At 24.5% G+C, this 27,192-nt stretch overlaps 1 protein-coding gene across 2 annotated transcripts in view; it reads left to right on the top strand.

Moving 5' to 3' along the window:
- LOC136975127 (carbonic anhydrase-related protein 10-like) overlaps window positions 1-27,192 on the top strand; it is a 118,807-nt gene that overhangs the window by 44,979 nt on the left and 46,636 nt on the right. For both annotated transcript variants that reach the window (XM_067270148.1, XM_067270149.1), the window contains 2 exons: window positions 23,138-23,274; window positions 25,919-26,110. In XM_067270148.1, the coding sequence (XP_067126249.1) occupies window positions 23,138-23,274; window positions 25,919-26,110 (329 nt within the window). The remainder of the gene's footprint in view (window positions 1-23,137; window positions 23,275-25,918; window positions 26,111-27,192) is intronic.

Genomic DNA, 27,192 nt, shown 5'->3' with positions numbered 1-27,192 from the left:
ACTTAATTACCGAAAGAAAAGTCAAGAAGGATTAGAGAAAACGATGAAGGATATAAAACTGTCAACTATTACGACATGAATCTGAACATAACGCATTTATATATATTTTTTCTGGTTATTTCTTCGATCGACGAAAGTTTCAGGTCTAAGAACGAAAAGCAATTTTTGGAACGCTTTGGGCTTATAATCTCCTTTAGTATCTTTCATTCACAGAAAGACATTAATTGGAAAGTGCAAGGGAGGAGGGAAGAAGAAAAAAAAAAGAAACTAGAATCCTAAAACCATTGTAGTGAAGTAAAGATCGGAAGAAAAACCTTTTTCGGTATTTACTATTAATCTCCTTTTCAACCGCAGACTAATTACATTTCTTCTGTAGACAGTGACAGAATTTCGTGAGCAAACTGTCATTATATAACAATTACTCAAAATGAAAATTTTCTTCGTCTTGGGAAATTATTAAAAGTAATTGCCATTTATTCTTTTCAAAAATCTTAAACTTTGCCTCCGTAGAATTGTTTACATTATCTTTATGTTCTATTCTCATTATTGATGATGAAAGGGAATTTAAATTTTTAATATAAACTTTCTCAATAAGATCGAATAAGCTCATTTTTTCCCTTCTTCCTCTTCCTTCAAAAAAGTATAAAAATAATCGCGACTTATAAAGAGAGATTAACTTTTATATGGACTGGATTTTAAGAAGCTTTAGAAGTTAACTAGATGGATTTAAATATGCCATAAAATAAAGATTACGAAATAATAAGAAAACACTAACAATTCCACTTAATTGAATACAATTCTCTAAATAACTATAAATAAGTTTCGTGTTCGTTAATTGATATTCTAGTTTCTTTAGATATGTTGAATGTCACGTAATTTAATTTCATGCAAAATTGTGTTAAAATAATAGTTAAATTTTTAAATATTCTCCTTCAAAATTTGAAATAAATATAAAACAAATTATTATTTAATAATATTTATTTTGAAATAGTAAACAATTTTCTCGAAAAATTATTTAAAGATAAGCAAATTCTATAATAAATAATAAAAATAATGTTTTAATTAAAAATATATTTCAAACTTCATAAAAGTTTTGATTTCGTCACATAAAATTTTTACTGCAATGAAAGTTTCTATTAAATGTATTTTTAATATTTTTCTGCTATAAGTATTTTAGATAGTGTCACTTTTGTTTGTACAGAAAAAGAAACGTAAGAAAATTGAGAAGTAACATAAGAATGACAGTTAGCGAATGTCTTTTCTGAGAAACTTCATATTTTTCCTTTATAAAAATCATCGTAAAAAAGAAAAAAAGATAAAGGAATGAGATGTTTCAGAAGAAAGTCTAAACATCTCAGGATTGACGGTTAGACTATAATACATCGTTTGGGATGACGTTGGACAGGCCCCATGACGAAACATGCTCCATTAACTGGAATGACTTTTCCTACATTGAACTGTCAGCCAAATCATCTCCCCAAATAAAATAATGCATGTTGTAATTTAACTGTACTGAAACAATACAAAAATGTTTTGTATTGGTTTCTTCTAGAATTTTATTGTATTTTCCAATAGAATTTCATCCTGAATATTTAAAAAATTGAAAATTATGAATTCATTTTCGTAAATTTTATACATTTCATTTATTAAATAATAAAATATTTGCTATATTTTACAAATAATCCAGCAGATAAAATAAATTTGCATTAACAAAGTAGTTTTATAATCGATATTCTTTAGGATCCAATAAATCTGGAAGTTTAAACTACTTATTATGATATCCTATAAAGTTCTAGATCTTTTTTCTTGATATCGTACTTATCAATATAACCTATTGACTTACACTATAAATGCAGCTTAATCAGAATCAATAGATTCTATAAAACTTATACTTTTATTCAGCTAACGAGATAAATATTTCGCATTTATTGAATGCTCATTGCATTATTTTAACGTCTAGACATAGAACAACAAAAACAATTTTTTTTTAGTATTATGGAAGCACAGATAAATGTTAATATTTATACAGTGAACATGATCTCACGAAAAATTTCGTTCGATCAGATGGAAACATCCAATCGTTGATCGCACAGACTGATAATATATATCATGTACTCTTGTCACGAAATATTCAGGAAAGATTTTTAAAAAGAAGAAGTCCTGCTATTTATTCTAGTCAGTATAGAATATATGAAGTGTTTTCGGGTGGAGTTGCTCGAATTTCTTCATACATGGCTTTATCAGTCATCCTAGTCAGTTCTTCAATGACAACCTTCGATGATTTGATATTCAATAATATGCAGATGTATTCATGGAACGAATTCAATTGCATGGAATTGCACAGAAAGAAAAAAAAATTAGGGATGCCTAAGCTAAGCATCACTTTAAAATTTTTCCTAGCTTTTCTAGACTTAACAATACTTTTTTAAACATAAATATTTTAAATTCCTTTTAACTTCAAAATCATACTTAAAATAAAATAAGTAAAATATATTTTTTCTTATCGGAGAAGACAGAGACATTTTTTTTAAATTAATGGAATGAACGTATACTGGGCATTTAAATATTTATCTATAATTTATCTCGATGTTGTTTTTTTTTGACAAACATTAAGGTTGCTTTTGGAAAATATTCTTTTATTTCTACTCAAAAGTTATACACTGTAATATTTTTGTCAATTTGTAAATCAATCGTAAATAGCTTTCGTGCTTAAACAGTTCATTTAGAGGCGTAGTAGCACGCTCAATAGCTGTTTTCACTCTACTTCAGGAAACATTTTATTCAATGTTTGTCAGTGCGTGATTGAATTTGAGATTTTGTTCCATTATTTTCCTATTAGAATACAGTAGTTATGATAATATAGACATTCCGAAATATTGAAAATTACACTAATTTTAGCTTAAAGATAAAAAATTTCATTTCTGTCTTTCAAATATTGGAACTTCTGTTTGAAATTGTAACATATTTTACTGATTACTTCGAGGAAATGTGCAAGTATTTTAAATTGTATAGGTTAAAATGAGAAACAAATAGCAAATTCCGAGATAGTAAAAAGAAACAATGGTAACCTATTGGCCATCTGTTCTTTGATGGACACGGTATTGGGAAGACAAATGATTTGTTCAGTCGGACATCAGCTTAGCAGACAATAGATCGTAGCCACTTGTCGAAGTTGACACCTACAATCTGTCCAACAGCTGGAGCAATCAATTGTTTCTGACATCACATCATCCACTTCCTGGCCTGCCTAAATGCTTTATAGATCCGCTTTATTCCTTGAGATATACGCAACTTTTGTGATATTTGTCATTTGTTGCTCTTGTAGTTTTTATGGTTGTTATTTGTCGCAAAGTCTGTTTATATCAATATATTCCGAAAACTTGAAGGTTTAGTAGAAATCTTATGTTACAAATTAAATAAATATATATTTCATTACTCATATTTGCAAAAACTAACTATTCATCTGAGGATCTTTCTACTATATTAGATATTTTTAAATAGATCTAATATAATAGAAAGATATATAAATCGTTTTCATACATAAAGTATGGCATTTTGATATTGAATTTCAATATTTATTCAATCTGTATGTTAATAAAATTATTAGCAATCGATCATTTTTTATTATAAAATGCTTATATTACTGTACTTCAAATTCGAATTAGTTTATTAAATATATTAGACATTTAACCATTGAATATATTTTAAATTCAATTATAGAATAAAAGCAATTTTCGTAATATATTAAAAATTATTTTAAATTCAAGTAAATATTATATTTAAAACGTTGAAACGTACAGTACATAACTCCTTTAGAGATATTATTAAACATTTATGCAAAACAAATTTATATTCAGTGAAATTTATATTCATCTAGTAAAGAAAAAAATATATAATTTTTTAAGCTACAAAATAGGTAATAAACTCTTAGTTTTTACTTTATGAAAGAAAAATGTCATATTTTCAATTTAAAGCAATCGAAGATCTCGGAATTAAGTCAAGTCAAGAGAAAAACATTTTAAATTGTTAGAGTAACAAAACAAACTTTATTACAACCCAATTTAATTTGAAGTTCACCGACTGTTTTAGATTAAAAAAAAGAAGAAGCTTTAACTTTTGAAAATTCCATTCTGATTATTTTACCGAATGAAATATTTTATACTGTTACTACAATATTTATTTAATGTAGCACCTCATTATTGTAGAGCGGTAGAGATTTAGGAAAAGTAATAAAAAGAGGCTTTTCTACCCGTATTTAATTTTGTTTTGATAGTTGAAATGACATTTAATTTTTAAAAAGTATCTTTTATGGAGCTGCATAAAGGTATTTTAAAAATTGATGAGTTTATAATAATCAATACATTTGGAGAATGAGTAATTACGCTTTGAGTAATAGTAATATCTAAATACGATTAGTCAACGTTAAAAAGAAAACTGTAGTAGATACGTCATTATAACAGTATCCCCACTAGACATTTTATGGCGTGACCTCCTCACTCATAACTCTTACTACAGTGTGCAATGAACTTCCATCTATTTATAATTCAATATGCATTCTCTGAATAAAACTAGTAACTATCGTGTCCATGTCGTATGGGATTAGTTGATGTATAGACGTTGTCTTTAATCACAACCATTGTCATCTAATTACGAATAGCTACTGCACTTCATCAAACAAACCTTTTCGACTCATTTTTGATTATTTTTTGCTATATTTACCTCCAGTCATTAATAAATTCATAATGTGTTAGATGAGTTCTTGAAAATCTCTAAAGTTATGGTTTATCTGTTTAAGAATCTGCTATATGCTATTTCAGTTTTAAAGATTTCTGTAAAATTCATTAAGAGAAACAGTGTAAAATTAAATTATAATACAGTATTTAGTTTTATTATTCTGTTAAAATTCGTATATACTTTCATAAAAATTTGTAAAATATTGATTTAAAAAATACAGTACTCATTTTTTGTTTTTCAAAAATTGTTGAATAACAATGTGCAGTACATGTTCTCTGCATAATAATATATTTGGCTTGTATTAAAAATGACAATCTGAAGCAAAATAAGGATCGTTTCCATGCTTCACACAATCTTTACAGGGACATAAAGTGTTTCGCATCCCTAAGAGAATTTTTGAATGTAGAAAAAGAAGCACTATTCTAATAACATACAAAGCGATTTGTCTAAACCTCATATATTATAAAAACTCTTTAGCATAAGCATTATTTCAAATAGTAAACCTTATCGGATAGCACTCACAAAATCCATTTTCTCTTATGAACAAAATTTTCTGCTTTTTGATCACTTCAACTTTCTCTCTTTATCATGAGCATCACGCGTAGTAAATGCGTTAATTCTCTATTTTTTGATTACTAAAATTCATTTTATTTAAATATTTAAAAACATCAAGACTAGAAGATAATTATTTCTTTATTTTTTAATCGTTTTGAATGCTATATTTCATGTGTTTACGGAGCAATATCTATATTTTCAATATTTTACTGAACATTTCGTGTAATGAGGTTTTAAAAATGACTTAATATTGCATGTCGTGACAGCAATGTTTCATTCTAAGTAACTTTTCCGACGTTATAAGTTACATTAGTAGTCCAAGTGAGCTCCATCTCCATTTTTATAAATTGATGTATGTAACAACGGCGCTCCCTTAAGCATGTACTACTATTACATTTGCGTCCTTTAACCTTTTGTTTGAAGTTAAAATAAATGATTTTTTTTCTTTTTGACCGATTCCCACTAAGATATATCAAACAATATACTCCAATATCGAACTTAAATTTAATATTTTATAGCTGTAAAATGCCTATATTTTACCAGAAGAATGTATAGAATGTGGGTTACAATGAAAAATAACTTAGTAAGTTACTTTTTGATATAAATAAAACTTTTCATAAATGAAAATAGTAATTATAATTAAAATTTGGTAAGGTTTAGAACACTAAAACAAAAAAAAATAATTTTAAAAATCATTAATCATTAAAATTACTTTTAAAAATAATTTGTAGGCACACTTTTGATTAAATTTTTTGTTGTAAACTTCTCAATAATTTAATTAATTTCTGAAATTTTCTAAATATTTATATATATATATAAGATGCTATAAGCATTATTGCAATATTTTATCAAAAATAATTAAATTTCGCTCATGTTTAGATATTGATATAAACATAGTTTAATGATTAGACGATATATTATGGAAAAGTGAATATATTTTATTATCTATTTCTTACTTTATATAAATTAATAATAGATTCATTCCTTTATATCTACAGAGTTATTCAGATTTATATTAAATAGTTTATATATAACTTGTAATAGTTTGGGAAATTTTTATATTCTCTATAGATAATAACATTTTTGATATTAATTATGCTTAAAGATACAAGGATTGAAAGTCTCATAATTTCAATCTACTACACCATCGTCACTATTTCACTGGATGTGATGCAGTGAGTAGAAGCATACATTCCAAAACGTGCTGTAAGATAAGTATCAAAACTCCCCGAGGAACTTTACTAGGAAATAAGACAAGCAGGTTGGGGGCTATATCTTTCTGGTTTTATTTGTTTAATAGCTTCTTCTTCGATGTTCGTAGTCAAAAAGTCAAGTAGAAAAAAAGAAAAAAAAAAAAAAAAACGTTTTCATCTAAAGTTGGAAATAAATTTCGATCTAAAAGAATATGCTTTTGATATTAGTTTTTTAAATTCTGATTTTAAATAAAGGTGATTTTGGTCTTTCTTGTAATTTTCTTGAATGCATTTCAATATCGAAGTTATTTAAATCGATGGATTCCACTTGGAAGGACTAATTTTCTTTGCGTGTATTTTAAAGAAAACAGTCGAATTATGCTTTTTCAATTTATTAATTTTATGAGATAAATAGCTTAATGATAATAATGTATTGTACTTTTTCATTAAAAAGGACTTTATATCGCATTTATTAATGTATCTTTGAACGACTAAATTCATAATTGAAAAAATTAGAGAAAGATTATATGTTATATTTACCAATATCTCATTTATGTACAATGTTAACACATTTTAATGTTATGCAGTACATAATCATAGCGTTATTATTAATGCTATCTACATATTAAATTAATTATCATTACTTATATTATTGTGTGTTAATATTGAATATAAACATATAGATAAATATTCTTCTTGCATATCTTGTATTTACATAAACGTATAATACAGTTGTACAATTTATACAATAATACAATAGTCATAAAGAAGCTATAGGCTAGACTATACAAAATGACTATTTTCTTTTATTTTAACATTAAGAATTAAAGTATTAAAACATAAAAATCCTTGAAAGAAATGAAATTTACTAATTTTAATATTTTGATAATGTATATAATATAATAAAAATTATAATAATGTATACATTATTATAATTTTTAATTTATTTATTCCCAAAAATGATATAATGTTTAACAAATAATAAAGATTTTCGTATATTTTTTCGTGAGTTTTAAAAATATGAATTAATAATATCATTATATATTTCTAAACTTTTATAATATATTAAAATAAAATTTATATCTATAAAATATTTTAAGTTAAAATAATTTTTACTTTAAGAAAAGCTATTTTTTGTTTCTTGATCAATTACACATGATCATCTGTACTATTTCCACTAAAGAAGCAAGGAGTTTCTTATAGTTTGCTTTTCATGATTGGATATGAAAATACAGTAGTTTTTATTATTTTTTTATAAAGAAAAACTTTCAGATTTATTCTTATATTCACAATCAATATTCTTTGACTTCTAATCGGACCAGTGAACAATTCTGTTGACGTTTGCAAAGTATTTCATTCGCCTCCTCTATTTTCCTATATTTAAAAATCTTCTTAGATGAGTTCTTTTCTATCCTTTCAAATCCAAAGATTAATTTCTTCTAAGCGTAAAATAAATATTTATATTAATATTAATTATTTAATATTATATAATAAAGGTTTATGTTAGAAAATACGAAACTTTCTGAATTATATTTTTATAACACATTTTCGAATAATTCTTTTTCTTGTGTAGGCCTACTTCAATCGCTGTAAGTACACAATAAAAATTTTATTGTAAACTTACATTGATCTAACTCAACATAAACAGTATATTCTACTCCATATTTATTATTAGAAACAATTGAAATAGTAATATTAATTAAAATAATTTTCTGCTATTCGAGACGATAAATGCCTACTATATTTCTAATTTATGTTTGTAGTTTTAGCTTGGCGATATAGAGAATGGGATGTTTTCACTTGATGTTGAGAGTGATGTTAGACGTTTCAGTGCTCGTGCAGAAAATAAATTACAAGGATCCAAACATATCGATTCTATGGAAGGTTGTGATAGGATCGATCCTTTAGTCACATTGAACCCTAAAGGAGAATAACAAGGTTGAACTAAAAGCATTGCGCCTTCTGATAAAATAGAAACATACAGGTCAGAGAAATCAGTCTGATAACTTCCATATGGTGAAGAGCAAATGGGACCGTTGGGAACTTGTCATCTCTGAGGAAATGCAATAGGCTCTACAACAAAAATGAAATAAAATGATAATGATCACGATCAGTAGCAGCTGATTTTGTCGCGTACGAGAATCAAATGGGTCTTGGGATAAGACAGTTTCGTGATAGTTTCCAAGAGAATAGTTTAATTTATTTATAATACAAAGATTAGTGGGTTTACTACGTATTCATACATTTTTAAATCTTTGTCAGATATATTTAAGTATATTTTACTCTAAATAACATAAATATAGCTTAATCAGATTACAACTTGTACAAATTATTAATGCGTATAGTTAATTATATAGCCTATTATTATCAAAACTTTGATTTGTACGTTTTAAACAATGCTACGTCAAAAATATTATTTAAATATCTTAATTTTTACTTCACTGTTTTAAATCTTCTTTTACATATTTACTAGTATTATTTTTTATTAATTATTTATAAATTTGTCATCATTATTAATGATAATATTTTTATATATAATAATTAGGGAATATTTTCAAAAGACAGTTATTAAGCTCTACTGGGAATGTATCGAATTTATGAAATATCGAACTTATCTGTTTATTCAAAATAACCATAATTTTATTACAAATTTTCCATAAAATCACTAAAAACTTTTGTCATAATAATTAGTCACTCTAATAAAAATCAAAATAATTAATATATATTAATAAATACTCATCAAAATTAGAGAAAAAAGCTAACGAATGTCTATTAAATAAAATGATAAATGGTCCTAAGTTAGATTTTTGTTTTAAAGACTATTTTGATTACTGAAAAATATCGTAATCTGTATACCTATATATAAAATTGAATTCACGTCTACCTTACTGTCTTCTGTCTGTTCTCTTTGTTAGAGTATCACGTGTAAACGACTGAACCGATTTCTATGAAACTTTGTACATACATTCAGGATAGACCTGGGAAGGATATAGGCTACTTTTGAATTCACGTCTCTCTGTCTGTCTATTCGAATATCACGTGAGAACGACTGAATGCTTCTCAGGCTATAGAATGTATTTACAGTAAATTTCGAAGTAAAATTGTTTTTGCTCACATCTATTATAAGTTTATTATAGGCTAAGTATATATTATTTTTACTTATATAAAGATACATACATATATAAATGTATATAAGTATATTACCTTTACTTAATATATCATTTTACTGAGTAAAACAGTACTTCAGCTTGTGATTTATAAACTGGAGATGAAAAATCTCTTTCATTTCCAGTTTATACATATTGTATTTGTAATAAATATACTTTACAAAAAGTTATGGAAAAATAATATAAAAGGTTAAAAGCTTTAAAAAAAAAGAATAAAAGAAAAAAATTCTGAACTTTTACTGACGAATCTTTTGCAACTAGTTTTATTGTCAAACGATACTCGGAATTTAAATAATAAGAAAAGAGATGCAAAAATATATTCTATTAAAATACAAATCATTTAATCGTAAATTCAATATCAGTTATTTGAAATTGTATTGAAGACACGTTAATAAATTATTATTATTCAACAAATAGTGAACAATTTTAATAAGTTTTTATGAACTTTATCCAAAAGAAGCAACTTTTTTTTTTTAAATTTGCGAAGATATTCTTTTTTATATCTAATTTAATAATCTTTAATTAATTATCGAAGCTAAATTCAAATTAAGGATATTTATCGAATGTGAGAAACAAATTATAAAGTTTATTAAGTGAATGCATTTCAATAAATTGTTTATTTTTGTGAAAAAGTTAATGCTGTTTCCTGAAAAAAGAAATAATCTTTCTAGTAAAAGTAGGAATTTTGAAATATTAAAAAAAAAATTTTTAAATATGTTATATTGCATTTTTAAATGAGGTAATGAAGCATAACTACAAATTTATTTCGATCAATTGTGATGATTAGATGTTATTTCCAACTTATAAATCATTTCTGGAAAATCATCGATTGAGCTTTGAATTCACAATTAAATGTTTTACCATATGATATGTAACCAGAAAAAATTCTATATTGAATTTATAAAATAAATATTTATTCTCTAATTAATTATATTTAAAAGTTAAATGAAACCTAAAATTAATAAAATATTTACCTAAGTTTTATTACTTGATAATAATTCATAATTTTCATATTATTTCGTGAGATATTTTACTACAGTTTTTATCTGTTTTTGAGTAAAATAATTAGTTTTAGAATGATTTTTTACAAGTTTATGTAAATTATATCTTTATGTTTATAGATAACAAAAATTAAATAAATATAATTTTCCATGCTTATTATTTTTTTTATTAATGAAATAATAAACATTACATATTTCGTATGTAAGCATACATTTATTTTTAAGCGTATTACATATATATATATTTCTATTTTAGTAAATCAAATCAGGCTTCAAACAATTTACGAATATTTTTTTAAAATTAAGAATACATCGGGTTACAGTTATAATTATGCAGAAAGGAAATATTATGAGAGTAAACATTTATAGAACTGATTAAATTAAGAATTAGACATTTGATTTAACAAGAGAAAGATAAAGAAAAACATCTTAAAGATATTTACTCTAAACAAAAAAAAAAAAAAAAAGAATTCAAACAACCAATAGATCAAGGAGTGGGTGCTAAACCTAAAACAAGTTCAGTAACATCTGTTGTAAAAGCTGGTTAGTGAAGATATTGATTATCTTTAATGTTTTATATATTTCTAATCTTTTTTTCCAGTAAAAATAGAAAAATAGCAAACAAATATAGATAGAAATAAACCTAGCAAAAGGATTAGTTCGAAATACCATTTCTTCGAAAGCATACATCAGTATTACACTAAAGAATAGGACGTCAGAAATATCTACTTTCTATTAGATATAATCTTTATCTTAACAACAATTTCAGGAGCTTTTCTGTGTTCGATGCCGAGGAAAGATCGAAAAGGTGTCGTCGACGCGAGTCTATGTAGACGAAAAGACATATGACCAGACACGAAGTCGAATGCATTGCTGCTATGTCGGTACACCGTTCGAACGGATCACTCGTGATGTATTGTAGAAACCTTTCTCTGAAAAGAGAATGGAATGTCAAGGTTTATTCTATTAAGGGACTTGGAATGTTTCTTTTGCAGATCATGCAACGGGTCAGTTAAAGTCAGATTATTATTTATTATTGTCGTTGAATAATATAATAACGCATTGATATGAGAGCTCGAATGATATACGTAATGTAAATAAAAATAGTGTTTTTTTTTTTTACCATTATCAGGTGAAATGAGAAATCAGTTTTTCGAGAATTTATCTTTCTTTGCTATGATTTTAGAAGGACACTTTGATCTACTTCAACACGAATACTTCAGCTCTGTTACTTTTTCTTCCTCGCTTCCTTCTTTATATAAACGGTACAATATTATACACAAGAATCGAAATTTCTGTTATACAACTTTGATATAATTATTTTGCATATTATCGTCTAAATGGATTGCCAATAATCTATTATAATTGTAAATTATTTGAGAAGAACTTAAGCTAGCTTTAAATAAAATTCACTCGAGACCTCAATTCTTCTTGTCTAGCAATCGCATAAAGAACTGGCATTATATGATAATCCATAACTTATTAGACCTTATAGTAAGTTTTACATTGAAATAGTCGTAAATGGAGGTGCAATTTATTCATTTAGATTAAGAATAAAATTGATTTTGAAATTTCATTCATTTCTAAAATTGTTTCTGAATAACCATAATTTTGATAATAACAATAAGAATATTTTTTCTATATAATTTTTATTATTAACATTTCGTTTTAAAAATACATTAAGTGTAGAAATTTAAGTCTATTTATGATAATATTAGTCCTTAGTTATTAACTTAATAAATAATAAGCGAAATATTTTAAACATTAACAAAATAAATACACAGAATTTATTTCAATTTTTAATACATTTTAAATTTAAAATATTTATTTAATCTGTGAAAGATTTTATTAAAAAGTTAATAAATATTTAATTTTAAAAACGTATATATAACATTCAAATGTTTTTAAACAAAATATTAGCAACTGAATAAGAGTTATACATATAAACATTGCTTTACTTGTTAATAAAGAAAATGTTTCTGAAGTATTTTAAATTTAAATTATCCCATTATAAATATTTTATTCTTTAAATTATGTATACTGTATATATAATTTAATTTATTCGATTTTATAATTTGATTAAATCATCGAAAATTTTTATTTTAAAATAATATATTAGCTAAGAAAACCTGATAAAAAGTTAATAAATTTAAATGAAAAACAAATAAAAAAGCATCAAAGTTATTTCAATATTAAATACAAGGAGAACACTTTCCGTATATTATTTTAAAATAAAAGTTAATTACTGTATTATAATAATTAATTTTAATGAAAAATATTACTTTTGGTATAATGAGGTTTTGAAATTTTTTATAATTAAATATAATTATAAAAAATTTTATACAATTATATATAATTAAACATTTGAATATTGAACAACTATATATTATTAGTTGAAAATTATAAAGGACTGAATTGCATTTAACCATTTTTATTTCCTTATTTAATTACTATTTACTATCATTTGCCTTAGTTTCATCATTTTACCTTCACTTAATGTACCTATTCCAGAATCTAGCATAATAAACTGAAGTTTTAAATCAATTTTTGTATTAGTTTACATTATTCTGATATTTAATTAGTTATTTCTCTTAGTATAAAAATAAATTATAAATTTATCTAGCTTAATCAAATCGACAATAACATCAATATTAACTGAAAAAATTTAATAAAATGAAAGTATTTATATAAAGAATTCTTTTAGAAATTACAATATTGATAAATTATTCATGTATTCTTGAAATTGTTATTAAAATATTTTTAATGCAGTTCGATCATTCGTGTTGGAAAAGTTCGGATAATTACTCGTATATCGTATGGAATACCGAAGGTAATAAATCTTCATCGTGTGATATAATCTAAAGATGAAAATATTATGTGATACATTAGTTAATCCTTGAAATGTGCACAGAATTCTATTCGGAGTTCAAATTAGTTAAACTACTTAAACAATAGAAGGGAAAGCGCAGAATGACCTACAATGGCAGAAAGTGCTTATTACAAACGGTGAGAAGGAATTACGTTTGAAACGCTTTGCAGTTAAATTAGTGAGTAATTTCATTTCATTAAGACACATAACGATGAGTAAAATGAAAATGATAGAGCACACTCGAATCCTTACCTTCACGGAATGCAAAGATGCCTCGGATTTATGGCATAGTTAATGAAATCTTTATATATTTAAACATCCTATGAGTAATAAATGTAAAGAATAAATATATTATATAATTTATTATTTTGATTGTAAAGAATGCAATTTTAAGTTGTTTAACAGTTGTCACAAACCTTGTCATACCAGTAAAATTTAAAGAAAAATAGAAAGCTGTTAGCAATTTTAAGAAAGAAAAAAATAATAAAATTAATAGTATTACAATCTTCTTACAATATTTAATTTTACTGTTGTTTTATTAGCTAAAAACAACAATGAAATTCGATGTTGTAAGAAGAGCTCTGTACAGTACATCAAGATGCAAAGAGTATCGAAAAATAAAATTAATTTGATTTACAATACGGGTAATGATTTTAAAAATAATGAAATTTAACTATTAAGATTTTAATGATGTAAGTTAAAATAAAAATAAAAATTTTAATACTGTAATAAAAGCAAAAAAAGAAAAAAAGTTAAATTTTCGATATTAACCTTGTTGTGATGTCGACACAAACAACGTTGCCTTACTATAACATAATTGTGTTAGTGGATATGAATAATAAATTTACCCTAAACATAACATTTAGCTTATTTTTAATTTAGAAAATTAATAATGGTTTTAAATACAGGCAACGAATAAATTTTCATTAAATTTTACACTATATTTAATGGAAGTAGAAAATTAAAATATAAGCCATACATTTTTGTGGGTTTTTAAATAATTTTATTTTATTCTTATCATAATTTCATATTTTTTGTTATGGAATTTTATTTTATAAATATAATAAATAGCCTTTATATATATATATTCAATTTACTTTTATTAATCTTTGAATATTGATTTTATAAAAATAAATGTAAATACGCATTTATATTTTAAATCCTTCGTAAAATAAAAGTAAGATTGATCCGAATTTACATTCCTTTATCCAGATGTTCAAATTAATTATCAGAAAAAATAAATCTTATTAGTATTCTTACCAATTTATTTTATATTAAAAAATTAATTACTCTGCAATCTTAGATGTCATAGTCGAATAAATTAATTATTTATAAATAAAGAAAAATAAGCATTAAATGAGATTTTATTATTGAAAACGTTTTACTTTATCGCTTCAATCACTTAATTTTAAAATCCAATTTATTTACATCCGTTGAAAAATAAGAAAAGAATAATTTACTAGTTTGGAATCTGATTACTCGAGAGGTTGCTTCTCGAATTACTTATGATTCTTGAAGGACTCATATATAACAGTTTCATGACATTTTGCTGTTTTACATTTAAAAAAATTACTGCTAAAATTGTTATTTTCCATGTTTTAGTATTAAATTTTTATCTTTTCGCAGTTTGTAAAATTAACTTCAAAATTTTCCTCAAGGAGCTTAAATTTCTTTCTCTGAATAAAAATTATTTTAAATTTTATTCAAAAAATAATAATTTTGTTTATGTCATAACAGGATATAAACAGTAAAAAATTCATTTCAATTTACTGTTTTTTTAAAAAAAAATTCACTAATTTCTTTCCACTGCTATTTAAGTCGCAAACGTTATGCTACGAGCTCTGATTGAACTTACGTGCTAATATTTGCCATTCACGGAATTTTAAGCAAAATTGAATAATTTAATTTACAGATGATCATTTTTCACGATGTTTTGGTTAGGAAAGAGGAAATACTTCCTGTAAGCATTAAATTTAATGAGAGCGTGGAGTAGCTAAGGAGAGAGAAATGATATTATTAATTAAATTAACATTCATGACATCTTATTAAATATGAAAAATTATAATATAATGATATCTAAAGTAATTAATATTCTTTTATTAAGTAATAAATTCTAATTTAGATCAATCAATTTAAATCATTAATAATTAATTATTTATAATCCCATCTTAAAATCTAAAAATTAACAAGATTTAAATACAAAATAAATCGTTTTCATTTATAAAAAATTCACTTTCGTATTTAAATTTAAACAATGCGAAATTACAGTTGAAGTGTATCGTGATATCACAAAATAAAATTAACACAAGTGATAATGTTTTAGGAATAATTTATATATAAGTGAATCCGTGACATTAGTAAATAAATTAACAATTTATGCGTTACATTGTAACTGGTAAACTGTTGCACAGTAACAACTACATTTATATAGACAATATTTTATTTAATATAACGAATAATAATAGTTTAAGCGAGTGAAAATCGATTATAGTGAAGTTATTCAAGTATTCTCAAATCGGCTGTCACTTCCTGTTGGGACTAATATTACATCTTAATTACCTGGTGGTAACAGATTACCTGCTATTCTCCCATGCTTGATTGACGGCAGACACAGTAGCGGTTAATATATGATTACTTAAACAATTTGGTTTTAAAACCCATTATCTGAAATGATTAGTGGTTTAAAATCTGAGTAGAAGTATTGCCAGTTCTTAGAATTTAATCTTGTTCGTTACGTATAATTCAGTTACGACTTATAATAAATAATTATAGAATTTTATTAGATTTAAATTTTCATTGTCACTTTTAAAATATCCTCTTAATAGTTTTATTTTTATATATTGAAATTTGTTGCTGACTTATTCTTCAAGGATAAATTGCTGACAGATTTTATAATGTATTAATATTATAAATAAATAAAATTATAAAAATATTAAGTATATTTCGTATTTAAATTGTCTTTGCTAATGTTAAATTTTATGAATAGGGAAAAGTTTTACTTGGTAAAAGCGTCTTGGAAGCATCTTATAATCTTGAAGTTTTGAATGTCTTGTGATATTCACATCAAGAGTCTTATCAACAGAAACAGCTGGTTCATATGTTTAAAGAATAAACGAGTCATGTAATTAATCTAAATATACAGTAATAATTAAGTGGGTCAGAAGTTGGGAAATGATCTCAGGCAATTTATGTCGTGACAATCCCTAACTTTCCAATGTTATTGCCAGGCAACAATATGAAAACATAATAATTCTCTAACACGTGTTCTATTTTCAGAAAGTAATTAATTTATTTTATGAAAAAGATAATCATTTTTATATTATTAATTATCGAAATAAATTAATCGATAATTAATTAAAACATAATCCATAACATTCAAATTAAAGTATTTTATTCAAAAGAGGATTAATTTATTGAAATTTTAACAATACGACAATTAAATTTTCTACTTTTAATTATATTTTGACTCTTGTTTACGAGAGAACTGCGACTAGAAAATTAGTTAAATTGATATTCCTAGCTTACAAAACGGCATAAAAATTTCTAAACTAGTTTAACTTTCAGTTTAATTGCATTTTGAATAATGAAACGGCTGGTAACTATTAATATAAAGATATATATGAATTTAATAACCAGAACAGGCATCCGGATAACCTATTAAATAATTACATAACATGATTTCTGACCTCTTATCAGGAGAGAAATCGCGTGAATATCTAGTGATGAAATAGTTGGGGACGTCGATTTGGTATCTCCCTTGGGGTGCCTCCAAAACTGTCCGAATACGACAATTAGTGATGACGACCAGTAAATCAGACGAGCAATTAAGGCCATTAATGGAGAGGACTCGAGTTAGCTACTGAAACACAAGGGACATATAAACAGAGTCTCGCCATACATCAACCGCTAGATAAGTATGAAGGAAAGTGACGTCACGGACTAATTGTATTTAGCGGACTTCCGGTGCTTGTGAGTTGATTTAGTACTAAAGGATTTCTCCCGTCATTGTTAACATTTCACTTCAAATGAATATATTCAACTGTTTCAATTAAAAATGATCAACGAATGAAATATCTTAAAGTGAGGTTAAAATAAATATTTTCCATTAAGAAAGATAGTAAAATTTTTATTTTTTCATCCTCTCTAGCTTGAAATAATTGTGATTTCTTTAAGGAATACTGATTCTTCTTAACACTCTCTGAACTTCCGGAAAATGGGAAGAAGTTTTCAAGCTAAAACCTCTTTGTAGCAGCGCAATAAAATTTTATAACCATTTTTTTCTATAAATTTAAGACTTTTATTATTTTAATACCATCTCAAATATGTGACGAAAATCTTTATACATCTTTTACAATTTTTATCAGATGGCGGGTCTATTATTTGACGCTAGAATCCCGTTATTTGCAGATGTATTATTCTTCTTAAATTAGCACACTTTTGGGAATTGTTAAATTAAATACGGGATTAAATGTAAGGAGGATAATGCAAATTTATTTCTAAAACAACTATTTCGAATAGGTTTAATCATAGAGAAAGTTGACTATCCATTAAACTTTAAGAATTGATGGTAAATCTATTGAATACAAACTTTTAGAACTATTGACAATGCAAATATATAGATAACTTTGCATATTGATCTAACATTCTTCTCTACAGTTGTAAGATTGTTTATTTAAAGAATTTAAATCACGAATGGTTTCTTGTGATACTTGAAATATTTTTAGAAAGTCAGTTTTATAAATGTTGTATATAAACAAATTATATTTCTTGTTAGACGTAAATAATTATACGAGTAATATCTATACAAATATATTACATAACTTGTAAGTTCTAACATATGGAAAATATCAAGAGAATCAATAAATTTCTTTTTCCTAATCTAAACAGTAGGAAGGATTAACGTAATGATAAACTGGTAGAATCCTCTTACTAATTGGACCTAATAAGAGATACTTTTCCATTTGTTGATTCTTTTCTGAAACTTATACTTAATAAAAAAAGAAAGAAAATGATTACATGGAACTTTCATAAATAAACTCTGAAACACATAAAATGTTTAACTCTTTTATGTGAATATCTCTAGAAAACTGCAAAAAAACTTACATAACTACAAAAAAAACTATATATTGATCATCATCTTTACAGTACTACCTTCTAAATATATAATATTTTCTTTATAACCTTATAGAAAGATAGTTTTTATGTCGTACACAAAACATTTCGTTTGACATCAGATAACCCTAAAATTAAATTTTGTTAATAATATAAATTTATTTTTATTCTTACCCGTAATAAATATTAAACATTTGCTACTCTACAGAATCAAAGTTTAAGGGAAATTAAATAGGAAAAAGCTTTAATGTATTTTAAGTTCATATAAAAAGTTGGCCCTAAAGAGATTGATAAAATGAGAAAAAATGGTAGAAAGAAAAAAAAATTGTTGGCATTTCACCAGATTTTTGTGACGTCATGAAGAGAGTGAAGCGGAAGAGTTTTGGGTAATTGCGCGTGGAAAATTGGGTGGAATGCTCAAAGTGAGTGAAGCCAGAAAAAAATGAGATTCGGAAGCGACCTAGTGTTTTTTTTATCGGTCAACCGCGGTGACCCTTGCCAACACCTCTCACAAATCGAGGGTGATTGATGATCCATGGTCTCTAGATGTCTTGAGCTAGCAGCCAGTTAGAGTTTTGTCTTTGGCATGACACGGGAATGTGTTCCAACTAGCTCGACAAGAATTGTTAGACCGAACAAAGTGGATATTGATAGTAACGTACTACATTCAATATATATATATATACATAGATATATTAAAACCATTAATAATCTTCGATTGGAATGCTCATAAAAAACTTTATAAAAATCTCTTTAAAATTGCATAATAATAAATTTAATAGTTGGCAGAATTTAATTTTGTTTAGTAAAATTTTTTATAGTTACATTAAAGTAAAAAAAACCGCTCATAAGCATTTTTCATAACGGTTCAACAAGCAAAATATTATGAATGAACTGAGTATCTTTATGTTAGAAAAACTTGTAAATTGAGCAAGAGTGAAACTTATTTACATAGTCGAGGATGGAAAAGAAATAAAGCTAAATTTGCAAACTAGACATGTGTTGCTAGGAATTTTACGTATCACTTAACACAGAAACGATTTTGTTATGTTCTTTCCTTAAGAGAATCCATATTTATTAGGAGTATCGATAGGTGGTTGGTGATAATTTGCAAATGTTGTATCCTCGCATGCAAATCTCTCCATCTATCATAACTTTCGATGTATCCATGTTATATACATGAGAATAGCAATATAGGAGAGAACAGTCACAGATGATTTGTATCCCTCTGTTAGAAACTACAAGAAAGATGTTTAGACTTTCTTGTAAATTGATTCAATAATGAAATCATTTTTCACTTTGAATTCTTTTTATAAAGTTAGTTTTAATATTTTTCGATGTTAAATTATATTTATATTTTTTACGTAGAACGAAGTAAACAGTAAACCGATTTATAACAGTAAATAATGTATAAAACTTGTTATAATAAATTTATTACATTTAATAAATTATATGTTCAGATTCATAACAAAAAAATAAATAACAACACAAAGATTGAATGTACAAAGTTCAAAGATGGCCGAGTATAAATTTAAAATAATTGATCAATTTTCGGGTCACATGTAGCGATAAATTACTAAAACATTGAAAGAATTTATCTTTTGAAAAATGTTTAATAATTTTAAGTAACTTCAAAGTAACAATACTAATATAAATAAGTAAAGAATTAATAATTTCCTCTTCAAAATTTGATATTTACATTTAAAAGAATAATTTATTAATACTTTACATGTTTATTACAGGTTTTATATTATGTTTATTATCTGGTTTTATATTTGACTTATTTTATTATTATTATTAAAATAAATTATTAAATAAATTGTTTGTTGATGATAAGAACATAATTGAATATATTAGAGTAAGATATTAAAATGTATTTAATATTAATGTAATTATTAAATAACATGATATGAATAAAATATGTGTAATTAATAGAATTTAGTTTGTCTTGGTGTCAACAAAATAGTTACCTTTATTCAATGATTGATGATACTGTAAAATTTTTTTACACAACATTGCTTAACATGATCTACAATCTATGTAGAGTTTAGTGAAAATGATATATTGCCACAAATAAATTCTTATATCTCTCTTGTTTATATTTTCTTCAAGAAATTGCATGACGTTTAAATTATTGGCATTGCTAACTGAGAAGAAATAATTTTTTTTTTAATAGTGTGACTTCGAAGTCTAGTATATAATAACACGAAAATATTTTATTCTTTTCTAGCTATTTATGTCTTTATAGAGAAAAACAATTTTGAATAATTTAGTGTCAAAGAATAAATCTAATTAACTTGTTTGAGACTTTATTATCACAAAATGATAGCTGATAATTAAGAAATCTGAGTAGACTTATTACTAAGATGAATAGAAATATGTTGTTATTATTATTTGCGTTATTTTGCATTAATTTTATTAAAAGGCGAAAAATTTGTTATCTTTTGACGATAATTGATGTTTAAAAAATTATATAAATAATCTAAAAATATAATTTTTATTAAATTTGAATTTTCTATAATCAATTCTTTATTATTTTTCCCTTTTTGTTTTTATAAAAATTAATAAATTTGATTTATTGCAACAGTTATTTCTTAAAAGTAATATCTTAAGGGTTTAAGTGCTTGATTTTCGTTCATTCGATTAAACATAATTAATCAATATTTGTAATGAAATATAATATAAATCTACTAAGCGATATTAATAGTAGTGAATAGTCCATTAATCTTTATTCTCATCCCGAGGAACCAAAATCCTATTTCGGAATGAAATAGTAATCGAGATTCTATTTTATGTATGAAGGTATTTCGTTGAGAAGATTTAAAAAATTATAACTTGTTATTAAATAGATTTAATAGTAAAGTAATTTACATTTGATGGTGATTGTTAATAAGGAGTTCCAGAAAGAAATTATAAACGTCATGTTATAAAATAATAATTATTATGTAAATTAATATAAAAATTTATTTATATATTTATCGAAATGAATTTTAAAAATTATAAAGGCTTGCTTATATATATCAAATATAACGTACTATATAAATTTACTATAAACATGTTATGATTAATTTAATTATAACTTAACATCCCAGTTTTATGAGATGAAAATTAATTTAGTTAAATATAATTAATTTATATAGCTTATAATTAAAATCATTGGTAATTAATAGAGAAAATTTACGTTTTATATTTGATTCAAAATAGCAGAAATTAATCACACCGCGATATTAATATAGGTACAATACAAATGTTCTGAACCATGTTACTCTGCTACTCCTTATAGTAATGCAGTTAGGACTTAGTATATATTTTTATTGTAAAATGTAGTTCGTCGCGGAGAACAAGTATAGTATTTTCCCTCTTTTCCAATAAATCTTTCGAAAAAGATTTCTAACAAACAAATACTTTTGGTGCCGGTAAATTTGCAACTGGTGTTCCCCATGGGTCAAAAGACTGAAGTCTGATTGATACAAGCTACGTACTTTTCTTGGAGAAAACAAGTCATTAATTTCCTACCGATCCCAGGGGAGTTTCACTTCTACTTTCTGATCGAACGTTTAGTTTAGACAGTGCAACTTAAAGCTCACACACATTTTATATTTGGAGTAACGAATAGTTTTATATAATCTATGCTACATTTTAGTTTCTATTTTTTTAAAAATAATATTAAAACATATATCCAAATAGAAAATCATTTAAATATATATTTTATTTTGATTTTACAGGAGTTATTACTCTAAACATTTAACGAAATATCTTGACAGGCATAAACTTACCGAATTATCCACAACAATACTTTACAATGACAATTATTAATATGCTTTAATTTAATAGACTAGACAATAGAGCACATTACAATAACCATAACTAAACTTACTAAAACAATATATCTCAATTGTGCTTATATTATGTATTAATTTCAACGTTGTCGCAGTGACTAAAATGACAAGAGATACTCCGAAATCGAACGCTATTCATCAAAATCTAATATCCCAATCGGGTAATTAAGTTAGACTTTAGTTTCCCTGGTAAGTTTGCTGCACGCTAGGAACTTAGCTGCGTGACATTATCTGATCCCAAGTAATAACAGGTGAGTACCGATATGGTGAATGGTTATTAGTTCAACAGCAATCATTAGACGAGTGTAGTGTGCCAATTATGATATAGTGTGAGCCATTACACTTTGTAACATGTATCAAAAAGAAGTTGACAGAAAACAAATTAACTAATTGTTCTACTTTATTATAACAATTTTTCTTAAATTACATAATTTTAAATTCGTATAAATTCAAAGGACAATGATTAATATTTGATAAATAACAATAAAACAAAGCAAAAAGTTCTTTGAGAATTTAACACACTCACATTTGATGATGGTAATAATTCATTAAGATATGATGCCAAATATATTTTCTTGTATTTTATTTTAAAAATTCAAAATATAATATTGACTGTTTTTCATAGTTTACAAATATTTGTTTTAAAAAAATCAAATATTATTTATAGGACCAGATTTTTGGGGACTTCTAAATCCCGATTGGAGTATGTGTAGTAAAGGTAGAAGACAATCACCTGTAAACATCAATCCTAATACACTTTTGTTTGATCCTAATCTCAGAGCTATACAGGTCGATAAACAGAGGGTAAGTTATGGCATTTAAATAATTTAATAATTTAATTTTGTACTTGTTTATGATTAATCTCAATAGACTACAAACTTTTTAAATTTGATAAATTAAATATTTAACGGTTATAATATAATTTACTACTTTAGACTAATAAAAAACTTCAAAAATTACTTATTAAATTTTAAATTTTAATTGATAAGATTTAAAAGATAATGTAAAGAATCAATCCAAAATAATCAGATAATATAATTACGATAAATGATAAAATAAGTAATATGTTTTTTTATTAACTGACCATATTTAAACACCGAATTCATTTATCTTTCACATAATATTGACTCAATTATAGATAATGTGATATAAAGGATACTTAATTTTTCCACTCAATTATTTTTAATTTATAAAACAAAATTTTAATAAAAATAAACTTAAAAAAATCAGAATAAAATGAACTTAGTTAAATAATTTATTAAGTAAAATATAGATGATTGAATTGACAAATATAATTTAATTTGAACGTTATTTTAATGTATAAAAGTGGATTTATATATTCGAGTTTTTTACTTAAAATTATTCCAAACTTATTAATGTAGAGTATAAATCAATTATAGTTATAAAAATATATAAACTACAGTAATTATTTAATGTAAATAATAATATTTTATTTATTTAATTGTTATATATATATATACATATAACGTACAGTACATATATATATTACGAATTAAGACATAATATCAATAACATTGTATCCTATTATTTTTATTACTTTAAAATTTAAAAAAATTTATTTATCTAATTATAAATTTCAGAAAAATCTAATTATAAAGTTATCGGATTCTTTTATTTTTTGCAATAAATTATTTCAAAACATTAATTTCTTCAATAAATCCAACTTGTCATAAATTATTTAATGATGCCACTAAAAAAATCCAAAAAAGTATATAATTTTGACAATTTTATGACAACTTGTTTAATTATATAATTAAAATCACATATTATATGTCAATTAATGAATATATAATTTTTTTACTGATTAAAATTAAATCAAGTTTTACATTTTAATAATCTTTATGAAATTATTGAAGAAATCGCTATCAATAAGAATTTCATAAGTGTTTAGTAGAGGTAAACTATTTAATTGCTAATAAATTTTTATTTTAGTATTTATTGTGAAAAAAATAAAATTTAAGATAAATATTTGCTATTACAAATGTATTTTATATATATATATATATATATATATATATATATATATATATATATATAAAACGTTCTTATAAACTTTATTGTTTTTTTTTATAATACAAACTTATAATTTTTAAATTGTTTTAATTTCATTAATATTTAAGCGTAAATAAAATTTTCAATCAGAATAGTAAACGATTCTATCCTTTTAAAATACAAGAGCACTTAATTTCAATAATAAATATCTTCTTGACTTCTGCTATGTTTTCTGGTTTCATGTATTATATATATAGTTGATTGGATACAAGCCATGCTGCAATTCAATTTGTGCTGCATTTGTGGCCATGAAACATAGGTTGTTGATCCCAAGAGAACCCGAAACAGTTTTCTTAAGAAACTTTCTCTCACTTTGCAGCTACAGAATTTACAGAAAATTGATCCATAAAATGACAATTTAGAAACATTGCTTTCGGTATATGGAAAGAATTTTGTTTAAAAAAGTACTTTTTATATTACATAAATGCAAATATAATTTATTAGGTAAATATTACTTTTAAAAGAATATATATCAAACACGTAATTTAATAAAATATAAAATTATTTATTACAAAAAGTTTGTTTTATTAAAATAAATTGAATAGCGTGTAAGTTGGTATGTTTAACATAAATCTTCTCGTAAAGCTGGTAGCCTTTTATAAATTTAAAATAATGGCGTATATAGTTTAAGTATTTATGTTAACAAATACTTTTCAGGTGTAAAAATAGTTCTTTTATGAATGTATTATTCGTCAATTAATAAATATATAATGAAAATATTAGATCAATAATATCTTTTAATATATATATATATATATATATATATATATATATATATATATTATTTAAAGTATGTCAATCAATATTGAAAATTTTCTCACTTATTTTATTTTAAAATAAAACTTTCATTCTAAAACATCTTTTTAAAATTCGAAAAAGATAAATAAGAGATTTGTTTGTACTGGAACATTGCTTATTTTATCCAAGAACAACTCAACAGACAATCTGACATTCTTTATACTGATTAAATGTTCTTTTCCCAGAAGAAAACATATCAAGTTTTTTTTTTTTTCCTCCTGTCCTCAATGCTAGAAAAAATATTTGTGTTTACATCATGCCAGAGGTGGAACGGTTCTAACAATTAAGGTAAAAGTGAAGATTCGACAACAGCTGTAATTTCGTCAATACATCTAGGCATTTACACACACCTGCGCCCTATACAGTGAATTTAACCATTGATATTCTATTGGCTCATCTTTTCAACTCTCGTGGTTTGTCCTTCTTCGAATATTATATTACTAGTATTATTTAAGGTATATATCAATATCTTAGCTGAGTTATTGTATAAATTACAAAGCATCAAGAGCTAATTTATTCAATACGAGAACAATTGCTAGCGCTTAATATATACTTTTTTTTTTTTTCCTCCCCGAAGGTAAATGGTGTAATCACCAACACGGGACACAGTGTCATCTTTAATGTTAATACAGAATTTTCTTCCGTCGTCAACATCAGTGGCGGTCCTTTATCGTATACCTATCGTTTTCAAGAGATTCATCTACATTACGGAAGGACTGATACTTACGGTTCGGAGCACACAGTTGGAGGGGATTCATTTCCAGCAGAGGTAAAGTAATATTATTATTATCTAACATTTTATCTAAATAGAATTTAAAGAAGCAAAAGTAACTACTTTTTTTTTGAGAAATTAGTTTGAAAGTAGATAGTGATCTTCTATAACAATTTAAGAATCGTTTCTGATGTATCGGCTTATATGATAAAATCCAGATGGTTGTACTCTGATGCCTTGAAAATTATTGCTAAAAGTACATTTTTCCTCTGAAAAATTGATTAGAAGGAAAATTAAAAATTGCAATTTTCTTAATAAACGAGCAATTAATTTTATCGGTTTACATTAAAATTGTTTAATGTTGAAGATAAATAAAGAAATATATATATATATTGTTTTGCTTTTAAATATCTTTTAAATAACCTTTTTACTAAATAAATTATTACAAATTTTTAAGATATTCTAATAAATAATTTATATTTAAAAGTTTTTATTAAATTTTTGAATAATATTTTCATTTATAAAAATTTTTTGAAAGCTACTTTAAATATTTTAAAAACAATTTAGTACAAATGTTAATTATTATCTTTTAAATAGATTATTTTTTCGTTAAAAAATCATAACTTTGTGATCATCGAACGAACAGAATTCCTTTATGTTAAATACAAGCAAAAGTATTTAAATGATAATTGCAGGTTTCTCTTTGAAGCATGATTTTTTGCGTAGGATCGTGGTGTAATAATAATAATATATATATATATATAAAACAGGAAAATTAGATAAGATTACCATTTTTTAAAAATTCATTTATAAGAGAGCAATCGCAAATTGGAAGCTCCTCTTTCTAATCAAAGAATCTATAATTTTTCATTTTAAAATAATTTATTTCTCTGCCAGATCCGGAGATCAAAACAATTTAAATTCGACTGCGTTATACTTCCTTCGTTAATCGTCATTCCGAATTAAATCGGATGAGTATAAACTTCTTAATGTCTTATTCACGGGTAATAACTTTCAAAGAACTTTATTAACCTTCTGATAATAAATTATGACAACAGAAAACATCTGTTCAGATCCTACTGTTTTACATCATTAGTTTTGCCTTTTTTTCATTCACTTTTACTAATTATACATAGATT

The sequence above is a fragment of the Centruroides vittatus genome, unplaced genomic scaffold (genome assembly GCF_030686945.1).
Source record: "Centruroides vittatus isolate TY-2023 unplaced genomic scaffold, ASM3068694v2 contig_364, whole genome shotgun sequence".
In the NCBI taxonomy this organism is placed as follows: domain Eukaryota; kingdom Metazoa; phylum Arthropoda; class Arachnida; order Scorpiones; family Buthidae; genus Centruroides; species Centruroides vittatus.
The sequence above is the reverse complement of the archived record's forward strand: the minus strand, read 5'-3'. Positions and strand labels throughout refer to the sequence as shown.